We start from the raw sequence: 14695 nt of genomic DNA, 5'->3' as shown, positions 1-14695 counted from the left end.
CAAACTGCCTACGATAGTCCTCCCTATGAGTGATCGGAAGAAACTTCTCCAGAAATAGCTGAGAGACGGTGGAGTACTTCTCCAGAAATATTGGAGTCTGAAACTAGGGAGCCATCTGCTCTGGAGTGCGGGTGGCGGGAGTCTGTGCTCCTCCCCCAGCCTGAGAGACGGTTGTGCTATAGGAAGTAAGCCGACGCTGGTGACACTCTCCATAAGGCCCACTAGACGGACCAGAGCATCCTGGAGTACTGGGGTAGCAATGAACCCCTCTGGAACCTGAGCTGGGACCACCGAAACTATCTGGGCCGGAACCTCATCATCAAACTCTACCTGAGGGTCTGCCGCTAGTGCTGCTGCTCTGGGCTGAGCTCTGCCCCTGCCTCAACCCCTAGCATGGCCTCGACCTCATTTTCTGCCCCTTGTGAGAACTGTTGCTGGGGGCTCAGGCTGCTGGTCAGCGGATGAAGAAGCACGTGTTCTCGCCATCTGCGAAAGAACAGAGTAGAAATTCAATTAACATTGAGAAATCAAACTGCATGACAGAGATAAATAGAAGTGAAACTGTTCCTAACTCTATAGCCTCTAGGGGATAAGCATAGACGTCTCAGTACTGATTCCTCAGACTCTACCAAGCTTGTCCGTGAATTGTGATACCTAAGCAACCTAGAGCTCTGATACCAACTTATCATGACCGGGACTTCCCACCCTCGGGAGTCGTGATGGCGCCTACTCGTGAAAGTTAGGCAAGCCGAGCAACATATATTTTATTATCCTTTTTCTTAACCTTTTAACAATTTTAAATCAATAGGTGATCAACAACGGAATAATAATAATAATAAAAGAAATGCGGAAGCGAAGTCTGATAATTTAACCAAAGGCTAGTGCGAAAATCCAAAATACAACTCTACCCAGAACTGGTGTCACAATATCACGGACCATCTACGAATACTACAAACAGTGGTCTGAAAAGAAAGATACAAGTCTGTCTCTGAAGTAAATGAAAACAGAATATAAAAGATAGAAGGGGACTCCAAGGCCTGCGGTCGTCTGCAGGACTACCTCAGGTCTCCGCTGGACTGAAGGCAGCAACCTCGCTATTGTCCAAAAGCTCCGTACCGAGATCTGTACACAATGCAGACTGTAGTATCAGCACAACCGACCCCATGTGCTGGTAAGTGTCGAGCCTAACCTTGGCGAAATAGTGATGAGACTAGGACAAGACTACCAAATAAACATGTGCAGTTAAAGTATATACGGCAAGTAATAATAACGAAAACTAGCAGTTAAAAATGGGAAGGGGAACATGCTGCGGGGAATATCAAGTACCAACAGTATCTCAGGAGAAAAGCATAAAGAACATCTTAAAATTTGCATCACTAAGAATAAGGAAACAGTAACGAATCAATATCCACTTTTATTCTTAATTGTTACGGCGCGCAACCCGATTCAAGTCATATAACACTGTTGCAGCGTGCAACCCGATCCAAATCATATAGCACTGTTGCGGCGTGCAACCCGACCTCTCCTGTCCTCCCTTATTACTCCTTGTTGCGGCATGCAACCCGATCACAATATACAAAGCAACACCAATCATCAATGAATCCCTGCAAAGGAACAATAAGGAAACAACAATATCCCGGCAAGGGAACTAACAACATGAATGAACACATCCCGACAAGGGAACCAACAATAAGAATTAAATACGTCCCGACAAGGGAATCAACTATAACCACTTGTACCAACAATTAACTTCACAAATGAAACCTCAACTGGAGCCAATGCTCAACGATAAACAAATACCACAAAGATAATCATAATTCTTGTACCACGGTTGCTAACCATCAAGTTAAACATGATCAATATATAGTAAAATCACAACAAATCCGAATATAAGACTCACGGGCATGCTTGACACCAACGTATAGATACTCATCACATCACATATACGTCGTACTCGACACCAACACATTGCAAATAAGACACAACACATATTCCCTCAAGCTAAGATTAGGCCAAACACTTACCTCAAACTTTCACGGCCAACTCAAGCCTCAAACACCGCTTTTCCTTTAGAATTCGCCTCCAAGTTACTTGTATCTAGCCCAAATTAATTTAACAAGATCAATAAATGCTAAAGAATTCATACCCAATGCTTAATTATAAGTTTTTTTTTTATCATTTTTCCCAAAAAGTCAAAAATCGACCCCGGGCCCGCTTGGTCAAAACTCGAGGTTTGGACCAAAACCCGATCATCCATTCACCCACAAGCCCGAATATGCAATTAGTTTCGAAATCCGACCCCAAAATGAGGTCTAAGTTCCAATTATTCAAAAAGCCATAACTCAACCCAAATTCCCAATTTCTACCATAAAAATTCTTGGTTTTTGAATAAAAAGTGATGAAAAACGTTGGGTATTTGAAAGAGTAGAGTTTAGAATTGATTACCAACACTTTGGAGATGAATTTGTGTGAAGAAAATCACCTCTAGGTCTTGGGAGTTCGAAAATATGAAGAAATGGGTTATGTCCGTTTTGAAATCTGTTTTAAAAAGACTAGGCATACCCATCGCGAACCGATGGGCCTGCCGCGTTCGCGATGGTTCAGGCCCAAATGGCCTTCGCGTTCGCGTTGGGTGGCATGCGTTCATGGTCAAAGGGCCGTGTTCATGTAGAACAAATTGAACTCCTTCCCCCAGGCCCACTAAACCTATGCGTTCGCGTGAGCCTGAACGCGTTCGCGAAGGGTACCCCCCCCCCCCCAACAAAGCTTCGCGTTCGCGTTCTGAGCTCCGCGTTCGCAAAGAACAAACTGACACCTGAGGGAATTTGCCTTACGCGTTCGCAAGTGAAGCCACGCGAACGCGAAGAACAAAATCACTGTGCACCTGAAACAGCAGAACCTGCAACTTTTCTAAGTGTAAAAACATCCCGAAACCTATCCGAAACTCACCCGAGCCCTCAAGGCTCCAAACCAAACATGCATACTAACTCAAAAACATCATATGGACTTGCTCGTGCGATGAAATCGGCAAATTAACATCTTTAACAACGAATTTAGCATCAAAATCAAAAAAAAAAAATCTCAAGAACTCTTAAGTTCAAATTTTAACAACCGAGGGTCCAATTCACGTCATATCAAGTCCGTTTCTTACCAAATTTTACAGGCTCAACTTAAATACCATATAAGACCTGTACCGAACTCCGAACCAAAATACGGGCCCAATACCATTAAATTCAAACACATTTAAATTTCCAAAAACTCTTATAATTTCAGTTAAACAATTTTCTTCAAAAATTCATTTCTCGGGCTTGGGACCTCAGAATTCAATTCCGGACATACACCTAATTCCCATATTTTTCTACGGACCTTACGGGATCGTCAAATTACGAGTCCGGATCCGTTTACCCAAAATATTGACCGAAATCAACTTAAATTCAATTTTAAAGTCCTAATTAGCATTTTCATCAAATTTTCACATAAAAGCGTTCCGAATATACGCCCGGAACGCGCACGCAAATCGATGTGAGATAAAAGGAGGCTTTTAAGGCCCCGGAACACATAATTAACTCGTAAATCAAGTGATGACGCATCCCCTCGACATACTTCTAAGGATAATGATACACAAAAAGAAATATACACAAGGATATCTAGTAATATTTCATATCAGTAAGACCTAACAGAAGTAGATGGATACAACGTGGACTTGAGGCAGAACTTCCTTTGGTGCATTAGTTGCAGTGCAAGACGAAGAGCGCACAACCGTGAGCTTTTACTGACATAGATACTGAATCCTTTAGGGCTCCAAGATTTGTGGCGCTCCATACTTCCCTGGCTGTGCACGTTGCAACATTTGAACTTCTTCTTCTAGGAATTACCTTGGCTATGTCTGATATCTTTGCTGACATATCCGTCACCTGGTTGTTCAAATTGAAGAAAGCCAAGTAGATTTCTCCTGAAATGTATGTATGGAGCAATGTCAGATTGCAATAATCTACTACTAAATAGTAGTTAATTTCTATGCACCGACAGTGTGCAAGTCTTTTTACACCATCAAGTTAAATTGAGCTACAATAATATATAATTTATACCCATCTAATAGTTGATTTGCAAGCTCTAATTGAAGTGGATGAAATGGGAGTTGAGACATTTGCAAGGATCTGTAACACATGTAGGCTTCCATTTTATAGCTTTATTTATACCATACACCAACGTTCAGCCAATAGGCTCGTATCTATTAACACACAACAATAGTCTTGTTTCAAATTTGCTTAGTCCCTCAATCCCTATTATAGTCTTATCGATCAGGACTAGACTCTTTTAGTTTAACCTTAGGTACTCTTTTAAGTTACAAGTGTAGAAGATTGCTTGCATCTCTTTAACTTAGATTAATTTACTGTAATTTCCATATTTATATCCCTTTTCATTCACTCTTTCAATATTTAACAAATTAAGACTTTATATTTCACTACCATCCATTGAAGACGTATTCTCCTTCTATGCTACTGAGATATCTGTCTCCTCTATGTTGGATTGAGTTTTGGTTAGAGAAATCATACCTCTCCTTCCAGTTGCAAGCCAAGACCTAACTCCACCAGACGAAGCTGCACGAAAGAAGAATCACTAAATAAGCGATCTCTAGATTACAGAAAAGCAAGTAGAGTGTAGGCAAGTTTTTCAGATGAAAACAAAATGACCTTTGACAATATCCAAGGAAGCACAAAGACCAGAATAACTATTCTTGAGTGTTCCATTGTTGTTCAACTCCCACATCTGTTATGAAAATATTAGCAATAAAGTCGGCCAGTGATTAGCAGACACCGTGGACTGAATGAAACTTCAAGAGTTTCTACTTTTTATTCAAAGAATGCACAGAACTTGTCGCATGAAGTGCTGCTAACAGAATTGTTCATGGAAAGTCTGATTATTCAAACTAAATTACCTGGTTGGCATGGGATCTGCATCGTGAAAATGAACCTCTGCTCGACTCTTTGGATGTAAGCTTTCTATTTGAAGATGCACTAAAACAAAGTTCTGTTCTCTCTGTTACCAATAAGTGAAGCTTTCCGTGACTTTGGTGATTATATACCATTACCCCCTCTCTGCATGAACAACAATTAGGATGATTGACAAAGATAGCATCAACAAAAACATGATTGAAACAGATGAATCAGAGGAAGTTGAAGATATTTACGACATTGAAGGTGCTTTTCTCTTGTATAGACAAAAAGGTGAGGTGCGATTATTTGAGTTCTCTTCCCAGCACAATTGCGCTACATCATTGTCAAGAACTTTAGTGGACCATTCATTTGCCTTCACATCTTTGCAGCTCCTGAGAGCCAAAACTCTCGTCTCCAACACACTCGTCTTTCCTTCATTCTTGGAATTGTGGGTCAAGCCATGCTTTCCAGGTGAACTTAATGAACCTGTTACATAACGAAACTGCATTTAAAACATCAGCTTAGGATTGAATTATATGCCTTAGTGAAGCCAAAAGTCGAATCAATTTATTCACATGCCTCCATGTTGTTTGAGCTAAACCAGTTAATCTCCAACAGAGTAGGATTTGTAAGAAGATTGAATGTAGTATCATCAAGCTTTCTCATATCTCCACCAAAGATGAAAGGGGACCTGACCATCGACCATAGAGTCACCTACCAGGAAAGGAAAAGTCCATTGAATACAAGCCGGTCACATGAGCTATGTCATATTTGGAGAAGGGCTGCAGCAAAAGTACCTGAGTCCGTTGCTCATCCAGATTAAGCCTGCAATTTCTGTGTGGACCAAGATTTGAACCTGCAGCAAAATGGAGTACTAAATAATCTTCCGATGCCATATTTTCCTCCTTGTTTCGACCAATAGGAATGCAAAAATATAGTAGAAGAGGTAACTGGAGAACGCAGTAACTAAATTGGTTCATATCAAAATCCTCACCAAGTAAGCTAAGCACAAGAAATTGTTGGAGAAGTCGTTTCTTTATTATAGGATGGACTTTGTCCTGTTTAACATTTAATTTTAGCTGCAAAAGATGTCTCTAGTTGGAATATGTTGGAGCAATAATCTGTATTCATCTCCTTAACCTATATAATAGATGGAGAACCTTGCGCTAATAAACATAAACCAACGGAGCCTCATGAGAATGAATGTGCATCAATCAACAATGTGCTTTGCAGCGAACTGATACAGAATCCTTTCTGAAATGATGATATATTTAACAGTTTAACAAAGACGAAGAATAAAAATAAATGGAAAAGTATTATCCTTCACCTGCGTCTGTTAGCCATCCAAGTGGTAGCATATCTAAGTCCGGCCACGACTTCCCCTTCAGGCCCTTGACTCCTACTAAGTTAGCAGCAGAAAAGTCCCTGCCACAAGCATAAGGAGAAACCAATGTCAACAGTTAAATAAGAAAGTAGTGTCACAGCCAAATAACAAACCAGAAAAATAAAACTTGAGCCGAGACACAATTTGAATGTTAGATAAGCAATCCCAAATCACAATGTGACAAGAAACATTTGTCAGCAAGCCTAGGAAAAAATGAGAAAATCCTGACAAATTAGTAGAACAGATAGCACGATTACCTAGCAACATTGAAGTGCGCAGAGACATCATTCCAATCATCCCAGTCATCACCGGTTACTCGATACATGTTGACCAAACCACTTATATCCTTTGCCATTGTTGGTTTTGCATTAGTTCCCGGGGACAAGGAATATACGATAGGCCGTTTAAGTCCATTCAATACCTACAGACAGGTAAACATTCTAACTTGCCATTATCAGAAAAATGTATCAATTAAAAGACAAATGTTTCAGCCATTATGTTTGCTTGATTTCTTTCTTTCCGTTTTCTTTTTATCAGCTTTTCTTCCTTTCCCCTTTCTAGTAGGATGGTGGTTTTCAGCAAGTAAAATCATTTCGTAGCACCAATAGAAGGATCAAGATGAAGTGGGTTAAGGAGAAGAAAGTTAGCAATCTTACCTCTGAAACAACAGTTATCTCATCTAAATCCAAGTCATCACCGAATACACAGTCATGCTTCACTGAAGAAGAAAAAACAGAAAGTTCTTTTAATATAAAGCACAGAAAACTCAACAGTTAAACAGTGATCTGGGATCCTTTAGCTTGGATGACCACAAACAAGGATTAGTCCTGCTTCTCAAAGACGTTTCCCTAGAAAGCAGAATCAATGGTTTTATGACATCAAAGTCTACGTGGTTTCACGTGAAAATCAGACTTTTGAACACATTGACTCATCAGCATTAATTCATCATAACCCACCGAAATAGATGCTCCAATAATAGTCTTGAGTTAATGAGCATGTCTTACCAAAATCAACACCCCAGTCAGCGTATTGTTGATAGAGTGACCTAAGAAATGCTCTTCCAGCTCCCAACTTGGTATTCACACTCATGAAACCATTTGTCATCCACGCACAAGCCCTCTCCTTAATTCCTATATCTTGTGCATGCCATTGTCGACCAGCCTCTTCATAAGCTTTGCCCTGTTGGATGTATCACCTAAGAAGTCAAGCATTTATCATAGCTACTAATATGAATTAAGATGAACTTTATCAGCTATCATCAACACAATTCGTAAAAGGTATGAACTTGCCTAAGAAGCTGCATTTTCCAGTACAACGAATTGGACTGGATATACCAATATTTAAATCTATAAATGAAAGCACAAAGTTGAATTTGCATCTGGGTAAAGAGCAATACCGTAGTGGTATCCAGTATGAGAGTGTTAGCATTGAATGCTTGTTTACTTAAACCTCTCATGACATGAATCCCAAATTTCAGGCCCATGCTATGAACTTTTTGGGCCACTTCAGAAAATCCTTTTCCACCTCGAGAGGAAGGCCATCTACCAGGGTCAGGAAGCATCCTTCCCCACTCATCAATGACGTCATAACCATAAGAATCGGTATAAGCACCTTCTATTTTCTTCCTATACCAAAGAAAGTCCACCACAACATACTGCATAGAATCCAAAAGCAGACATAAATTTAGAGATGAAAGCAAAAAACATGTTGGAAGGGTAAAAGAATCTAATTAATTCTAGGCATTCTCATTGTGATGGAAGTCATTTTCTATGGAAATGTTTTCCGGTGTTTGGTGGTGACTTGAAAATATTTTGCGGAAAAATGTGAATTAAAGATTATTAATAATAATAATAATAATAACAAAAAAAAAAAAAAAGTAAATCATAGGAGTGTTTTGATGAAACTTTTAAGCACCAAAAACTAATAACAATGTGTAAATGTTTGTTGGAACAAATAATTTGAAGTTAAAATAGTTGTAAAGAAAATGATCTCGAAATCCATTTTTCTGTTAACTAAACACTAAAAAATGATTATGATGGAATATTTTCCTTCATACCAAACACACCCTCGAAACCTATTTTTATGGTGATTGTGAAAATAATACTACCTGATAACCATGAGCTTTTAGTCGCAGTGCTACAAGTTCTGCATTCTTAAGAAACTCTTCCTCAGATATTGTCCAACAAAACGAGTCATAGGAATTCCAACCTCTTGGTGGTAAGCTGGCTTGTCCAATTTCACCCTGAGATTTAGTTTCTGAGGCTTCCCTGTGGTTATGACCCAAATAAGACTCCACATATTACAATTTGATCAAAATTTCAAGAACACATGCAATTTATTAAGTATTCAATAAGGGGAAACTATTGAAAATCAATAATAGCAGTGTAATACAAACTCATAAGTAAAAAAGTTCTTGTACCACCCAAACAGCCCAACAGATGCCACGATGCTGATAATACCCAAAAGATTAAAACTTGCATCCTTTGAGCAAATATTGGCCAAATACATCAGGATTTTTCGTATTATCAAAAATAGATTTGGGTTTTATTTCTCCAGTACCGAACTTATTAATTAAAACAATAACATCGATACCATTTTATTTGAAATATACTCAAGTAGATTGATAGACATAGAAAAATGTGCTGAAATTCTATGAACTGTATGTGTCATAGTACAAGATAATGCTAGAAAACAATTACCAGAAACTAGCATAGAAAAATTCCAAGAAAACCATTTGAATTAACACAATTGGAGCTGTAAATACTCAAAAGATTAAAACTTGTACATCATATAAGCAAATCTTGGGCAATGAATATCATGCATCAGAATTTCAGCCTTTTAATTTTCCTCCAATACAAATTAATTATAGCACGAAATTTGTGTAAAATGACAACATCCAAAGCAAATGGTGAAAATTAAATAATAGCAGAAAGTAGTATAGAAAAGTTACCAGTGAAGAAAAAGAGTGAAGAAGACGATGAAAAAAGAAGCTTTCAAGATCATCCCTTTTCGGAGTACTATGAATTAAGTGCTAAGCAGATAAAAGTGTTAAAATTAAAGTGATTTTTGAGTTATGGGGGTTTGAAGATTTATATGATAAAAATGAAAGAATTTAAATATTAATTACACGGGGCCTGAAAAGGAAGTAAGGTGTAAAAGGTGATGTCTGAAAAAGTATGATTGGGAATTGCTGTTTGTCGGAGGAAGCGGCAAGTGTCAAAGGTGCTGTTGCGCTCTCTCTCTCTCATGTCTTTTTTCTGTTACGCATTCAGCACTAAAAGAGGCGCGGTAATATTAGGATCCATAATCTCTGCAATTTAGTCATGAGTTGTTTTTATTAAGTATCGCTAATTCTTAGATTTTTTTTATTTTTTTGTTACTAATTCTTAGATTGTTTTCTCACATTGCAAGGTGGGGAGTTTGAGTGATCCCAAGAACAAGATGTAGAGTCCTTAGGATGTCGAGGGTCTATTGGAAACAGTCTCTTTATCTTAGGGTAGGGGTAAAGTCTGTGTTCACCCAAACCCCACTTGTGAAATTATATTGGGTTGTTATTGTTGTTGCATGTACACTAACATTTCAGTCTTAAATTACACTAGTATTACTTATATCGAAAATTAAAAGGCAATCTACAACAACAACAACAACAACATCCCAGTATAATCCCACAAGTGGGGTCTGAGGAGGGTAGTATGTACGTAAACCTTACCCCTACCCCGAGGGGCAGAGAGGCTATTTCCAGGAGACCCCGACTCAAGAAAGCAACAAGAGACGATATATTAGTATTATCAATAGACTCATAATAAAATAACATAAAATAACAAAATAACAGCAATATAAGAAATAGGAAATACGAAAAAGATGGAAGGTATACTAATATCCAACAGATAAAGCCCTGCATTAGTAGCATCCTAAGACTCACTCCTAACTGGCTAGTCTTGCTCTAGTGCGCTGTAGAAATATTTACAACTTCCCCCTAACCTACAACCTTAATGCTCGACCTCCACAATTCCCTGTCAAGGGCCATATCCTCAGTAATCCTATGTCGTGCCATGTCTTGCCTGATCATCTCTCCCCAATACTTCTTAGGTCTCCCTCTACCTCTCCTCGTGCCCACCACAGCCAGTAGCTCACAACTCCTCACTGGTGCATCGGTGCTCCTCCTCAGAATATGCCTGAACCATCTGAGTCTTGCTTCCCGCATCTTGTCCTCCATGGGGGCCACGCCTACCTTCTCTCGAATATCTTCATTCCTAATCTTATCCATCCTTGTATGCCCACACATCCACCTCAACATCCTCATCTCTGCTACTTTCATCTTCTAGATGTGTGCATTTTTAACCGGCCAACACTCGGTCCCATACAACATAGCAAGCCTAACCACTGCTCTATAAAACTTACTTTTTAGTAACGGTGGCACTTTCCTGTCACACAAGACTCCCGTCGCTAACCTCCACTTCATCCACCCCACCCCTATACGGTATGTGACATCCTCGTCGATCTCCCCGATCCCCTGAATAACTGACCCAAGGTACTTGAAACTACCCCTCTTAGGGATGACTTAAGAGTCAAGCCTCACTTCCACTCATGCTTCCGTCGGCTCGGACCCAAATTTGCACTCGAGGTATTCTGTCTCCTCCTGCTCAACCTGAAATCTTTAGACTCAAGGGCATGTCTCCAAACCTCTAGCCTCTCGTTGACGCCGCGTCGTGTCTCGTCAATTAGGACTATGTCATCAGCAAATAGCATGCACCATCGCACCTCTCCTAGAATATGATGCGTTATGGCATCCATCACCAGGGCAAATAGGAAAAGGCTGAACGCAGACCCTTGGTGCAACCCCGTAACAACCGAAAAATGCTTGGAGTTGCCTCCTACTGTCCTAACCTGAGTCTTAGCTCCATCATACATGTCTTTAATCACCCTAATGTAGGCAACCGGGACCCCTTTAACCTCTAAGCATCTCCATAAGACCTCCCTAGGAACTCTATCGTACGCTTTCTCTAGATCGATAAACAACATGTGGAGATCCTTCTTCTTATCCCTGTATTGTTCCACCATCCTCCTAATAAGGTGGATAGCTTCTGTGGTAGATCACCCCGGCATGAACCCGAACTGGTTATCTGAAATAGATATCGTCCTTCGCACTCTCATTTCTACCACTCTCTCCCAAACTTTCATGGTATGACTCAGTAATTTGATACCCCTATAGTTGTTACAGCTCTGGATATCGCCTTTGTTCTTATACAATGGAACCATTGTACTCCACCTCCACTCTTCAGGTATCCTATTAGTCTTGAATATAACATTAAACAACCCAGTAAGCCATTCCAAGCCTGCTCTACCCACACACCTCCAAAGTTCAACCGGAATTTTGTCTGGCCCGGTAGCTCTGCCCCTTCTCATCTTACGCATTGCCTCCATGACCTCATAGACCTCAATGTCCCTACAATAACTCAATTCATAGGGGTTGTCGGCATTCCTCAATTCACCTAGTACAATATCCTGATCCCCTTCTTCATTTAGAAGTTTATGAAAGTAGATCTGCCATCTCCTCTTAATGTGGTCATCCCCCATCAAACCTTTGCCTTCATCATCTTTTATGCACCTCACTTGGTCCAGATCCCGAACCATCCTCTCTCTCGCCTTAGCGAGTCGGAATAACTTCTTCTCCCCTTCTTTGTTCCCTAGTTCCTCATACAGACGAGAAAGCTGCCATCTTAGCCTCCGTTACTGCCATCTTCGCCTCCTTCCTAGCTACCTTATACCTCTCACCGTTCGCTCTCTTCTCCTCCTCTCCAGTGCTCCCTACGAACCACAGGTACGCCGCCTTCTTCGCTTCCACTTTACTTCGGACAACTGCATTCTACCACCAGTCTCCTTTGTGGCCACCGGTGCGGCCCGAAGATATCCCTAACACCTCTCTCGCCGCCTTCCTTACACAGTCAGCCATCGTCGACTACATAGTGTTTGCGTTTCCCACTACTTCTCCAAGCTCCCATTGCCGATAACTTTCCTTCCAACTCTTGAGCTTTATCCTTAGTCAAGGCGTCCCACCTAATCCTCGGACGGCCTCGTACTGACCTCTTCTTCCTCCTTATCATAATACCAATGTCCATCATCAAAAGCTTATGTTGCGTTGCAAGGGTCTCACCTGGGATAACTTTGCAATCCTCGCACAACCTTCTGTCGCATCTCTTGAGGAGGAGATAGTCAATCTGAGTCTTCGCCACCAAACTTTTGTAAGTAACCAAATGCTCTTCCCGCTTCGGAAAACTTGAGTTCGCAATCACTAGATCGAATGTCTTGGCAAAGTACAAATGCGTCTTAATTTTATCTATAAGTAGAAAATATGGAAAACTTCTAGTATTTATTACTTTACATAATATTAGTTTAAGATGTTAAATGATAAATATGATCAGTAATATTTTAATTACGATTCTAACTTACCTGAAATTGAAACGTAGGTATTGCATGCATTAGCACCGTCCATAACTAAATCTGTTACAAAAGTTTCAAAAGCATTTACTTCTATCAAATTGACAATTAAAAAACATAAATTACTGTACTAACTACCTTACTAAAATCAAACAAGCAAGGCGGGGAAAACTAGAAAAATGCATCACAACTAAAAGGAATATGCTAATTAATGACAAATGGAATTCTGTTAAGAAACTAAGCTCAAAGTAATAATATGGAACAATATAATAGACAAAAGATGTAGAGAGGAAGAGGAAACTTTTTTATTTCTTCTATGTATTCTAAGTGTGTACAATATGATGCCAAAACCCTCTATTTATAGGATTACATAGAGGTATACAAAAGAATGCCATAAACATGGCTTTAAACATTTGAGATCATGGAGGAAGATCATGAGAGATATTATGGAAGTATGGGAGTTACAACCATAAGTATTGGAGTAGGTGTGAGTTATGAAGATAATGGAAAAGAGTAGTGGGAGTAACTTCTTTAGGAGTTATAGACATCTACTAATATAATTATAATATTTCACAACACTCCCCCTTGGATATCTATAGATAATGTGCTTCGTTAAAACCTTACAGGAAAAAAAAAACCTAGTGGGAAAAATCCTAATAAAGGAAAAAGAGTACACATATATTGTAATACGCATTACTTGCTGCCTCATTAAAAACCTTGCCAGGAAAATTCAGTGGGATAAAACCTTAGCTAAGGGAAAAAGAGTACAGCGCTTATGTGCCTCCCCCTGATGAAAACATCACTTTATTTCTCGGAGACAAAAAATTCCAAACTTGTATAACAACTTCTCTAATCTTGAGACCGACAATGCCTTGGTGAATTATTCCGTCAAATTATCACTTGAATGAATTTCTTGAACATCTATTTCATCATTCTGTTGAAGATTGTGTCTAACAAAGAACTTTGATGAAATATAGGATTTGTTTTGTCTCCTTCAATATATCCTTCTTTCAATTGAGATAAACAAACATCAATATCTTCATTATTAATTGGAATCTTCTCTTTAAAGAAAAGTCACACATCTGTAGTGTGTCGAGTCACTTGCTTCATCAGTTGCTAGTATATTGACATGACTTGAATAATTATCAACAATTGACAACCTTGTGAAATGATAATATGGCACCATCACATACAAATAGACTGTTTGAAGAACAGACTTCAAAAAATGCCTGCATTTGCATAACCAACAAAACCATGACAATATTTGTTAGAATAAACAAATCTATATCAAGGATTCCTTTTGCAGTATAGTATTAATAGTACTCCAATATCTCCATATAGGAATAAAATTAGATCTCGCTAGTAATTGTTATACTCATGATTTTAGCAAGATACATAGTGCACTAATTGCAACAGACACAAAAATAAATCATGCACGCCATGCTTTCTCTAATCCACATAAGGATTTGTTGAAGCTTTATTTAACAAAATTTTTGGGAACCTCTATATGCTTCAGAACAGTTTAAATACTTCAAGGATTTTCATTATACGCATATCAAGTTTTTCATATATTGTCATATTAAAACTTGAAAACAATTTCATCCACTATAGGCGAAATTGTCTCCATATAACTAATGCCAGGATATTTATGAAAAATCATATGCCACAAGTCGTTTTTATGTCTATCGACTTGATATTATATTTCACTTTCAGGTGTTGGGACTATTTGTCCAACTTCACATTTTTCAGGTGAAATCAAATTTCATTGTGTATTTTTTCATTTGGCCAATCATTTATCTGTCCAAATTCCATGACAGATTTAAGCTCAAGATCCTCGTCAATATTAATAATATTGAGCGCTACATTATATTAACAATATCGTCAACGATCATTTTATATCGGTTCCGTCGTTACCCACTAAAGACATAACTTATTG

The 14695-nt window shown here is 39.1% G+C and overlaps 1 protein-coding gene across 2 annotated transcripts; it reads right to left on the bottom strand.

The window, feature by feature from the left end:
- Positions 1–3523: 3523 nt before the first annotated feature.
- On the bottom strand, positions 3524–9582 carry LOC104217540 (uncharacterized). Of its 2 annotated transcripts, none has more exons than XM_009767819.2 (14): positions 9272–9582; positions 8429–8588; positions 7718–7975; positions 7326–7500; positions 6978–7039; positions 6579–6742; positions 6265–6362; positions 5735–5793; positions 5517–5651; positions 5195–5439; positions 4940–5099; positions 4695–4770; positions 4557–4601; positions 3524–3952 (listed from the first exon to the last, which is right to left on the bottom strand). In XM_009767819.2, the coding sequence occupies exons 1-14, from the start codon at positions 9322–9324 to the stop codon at positions 3729–3731; spliced, it is 1914 nt and encodes a 637-aa protein (XP_009766121.1). In that variant the 5' UTR covers positions 9325–9582; the 3' UTR covers positions 3524–3728. The 2 variants fall into 2 exon arrangements, with proteins under 2 accessions (XP_009766121.1, XP_009766120.1); XM_009767818.2 differs by having other exon boundaries at positions 5192–5439; positions 9272–9581.
- Between the last annotated feature and the right edge of the window lie 5113 nt (positions 9583–14695).

Source organism: Nicotiana sylvestris, chromosome 10, assembly GCF_000393655.2.
Source record: "Nicotiana sylvestris chromosome 10, ASM39365v2, whole genome shotgun sequence".
NCBI classification, from domain to species: domain Eukaryota; kingdom Viridiplantae; phylum Streptophyta; class Magnoliopsida; order Solanales; family Solanaceae; genus Nicotiana; species Nicotiana sylvestris.
The sequence above is the reverse complement of the archived record's forward strand: the minus strand, read 5'-3'. Positions and strand labels throughout refer to the sequence as shown.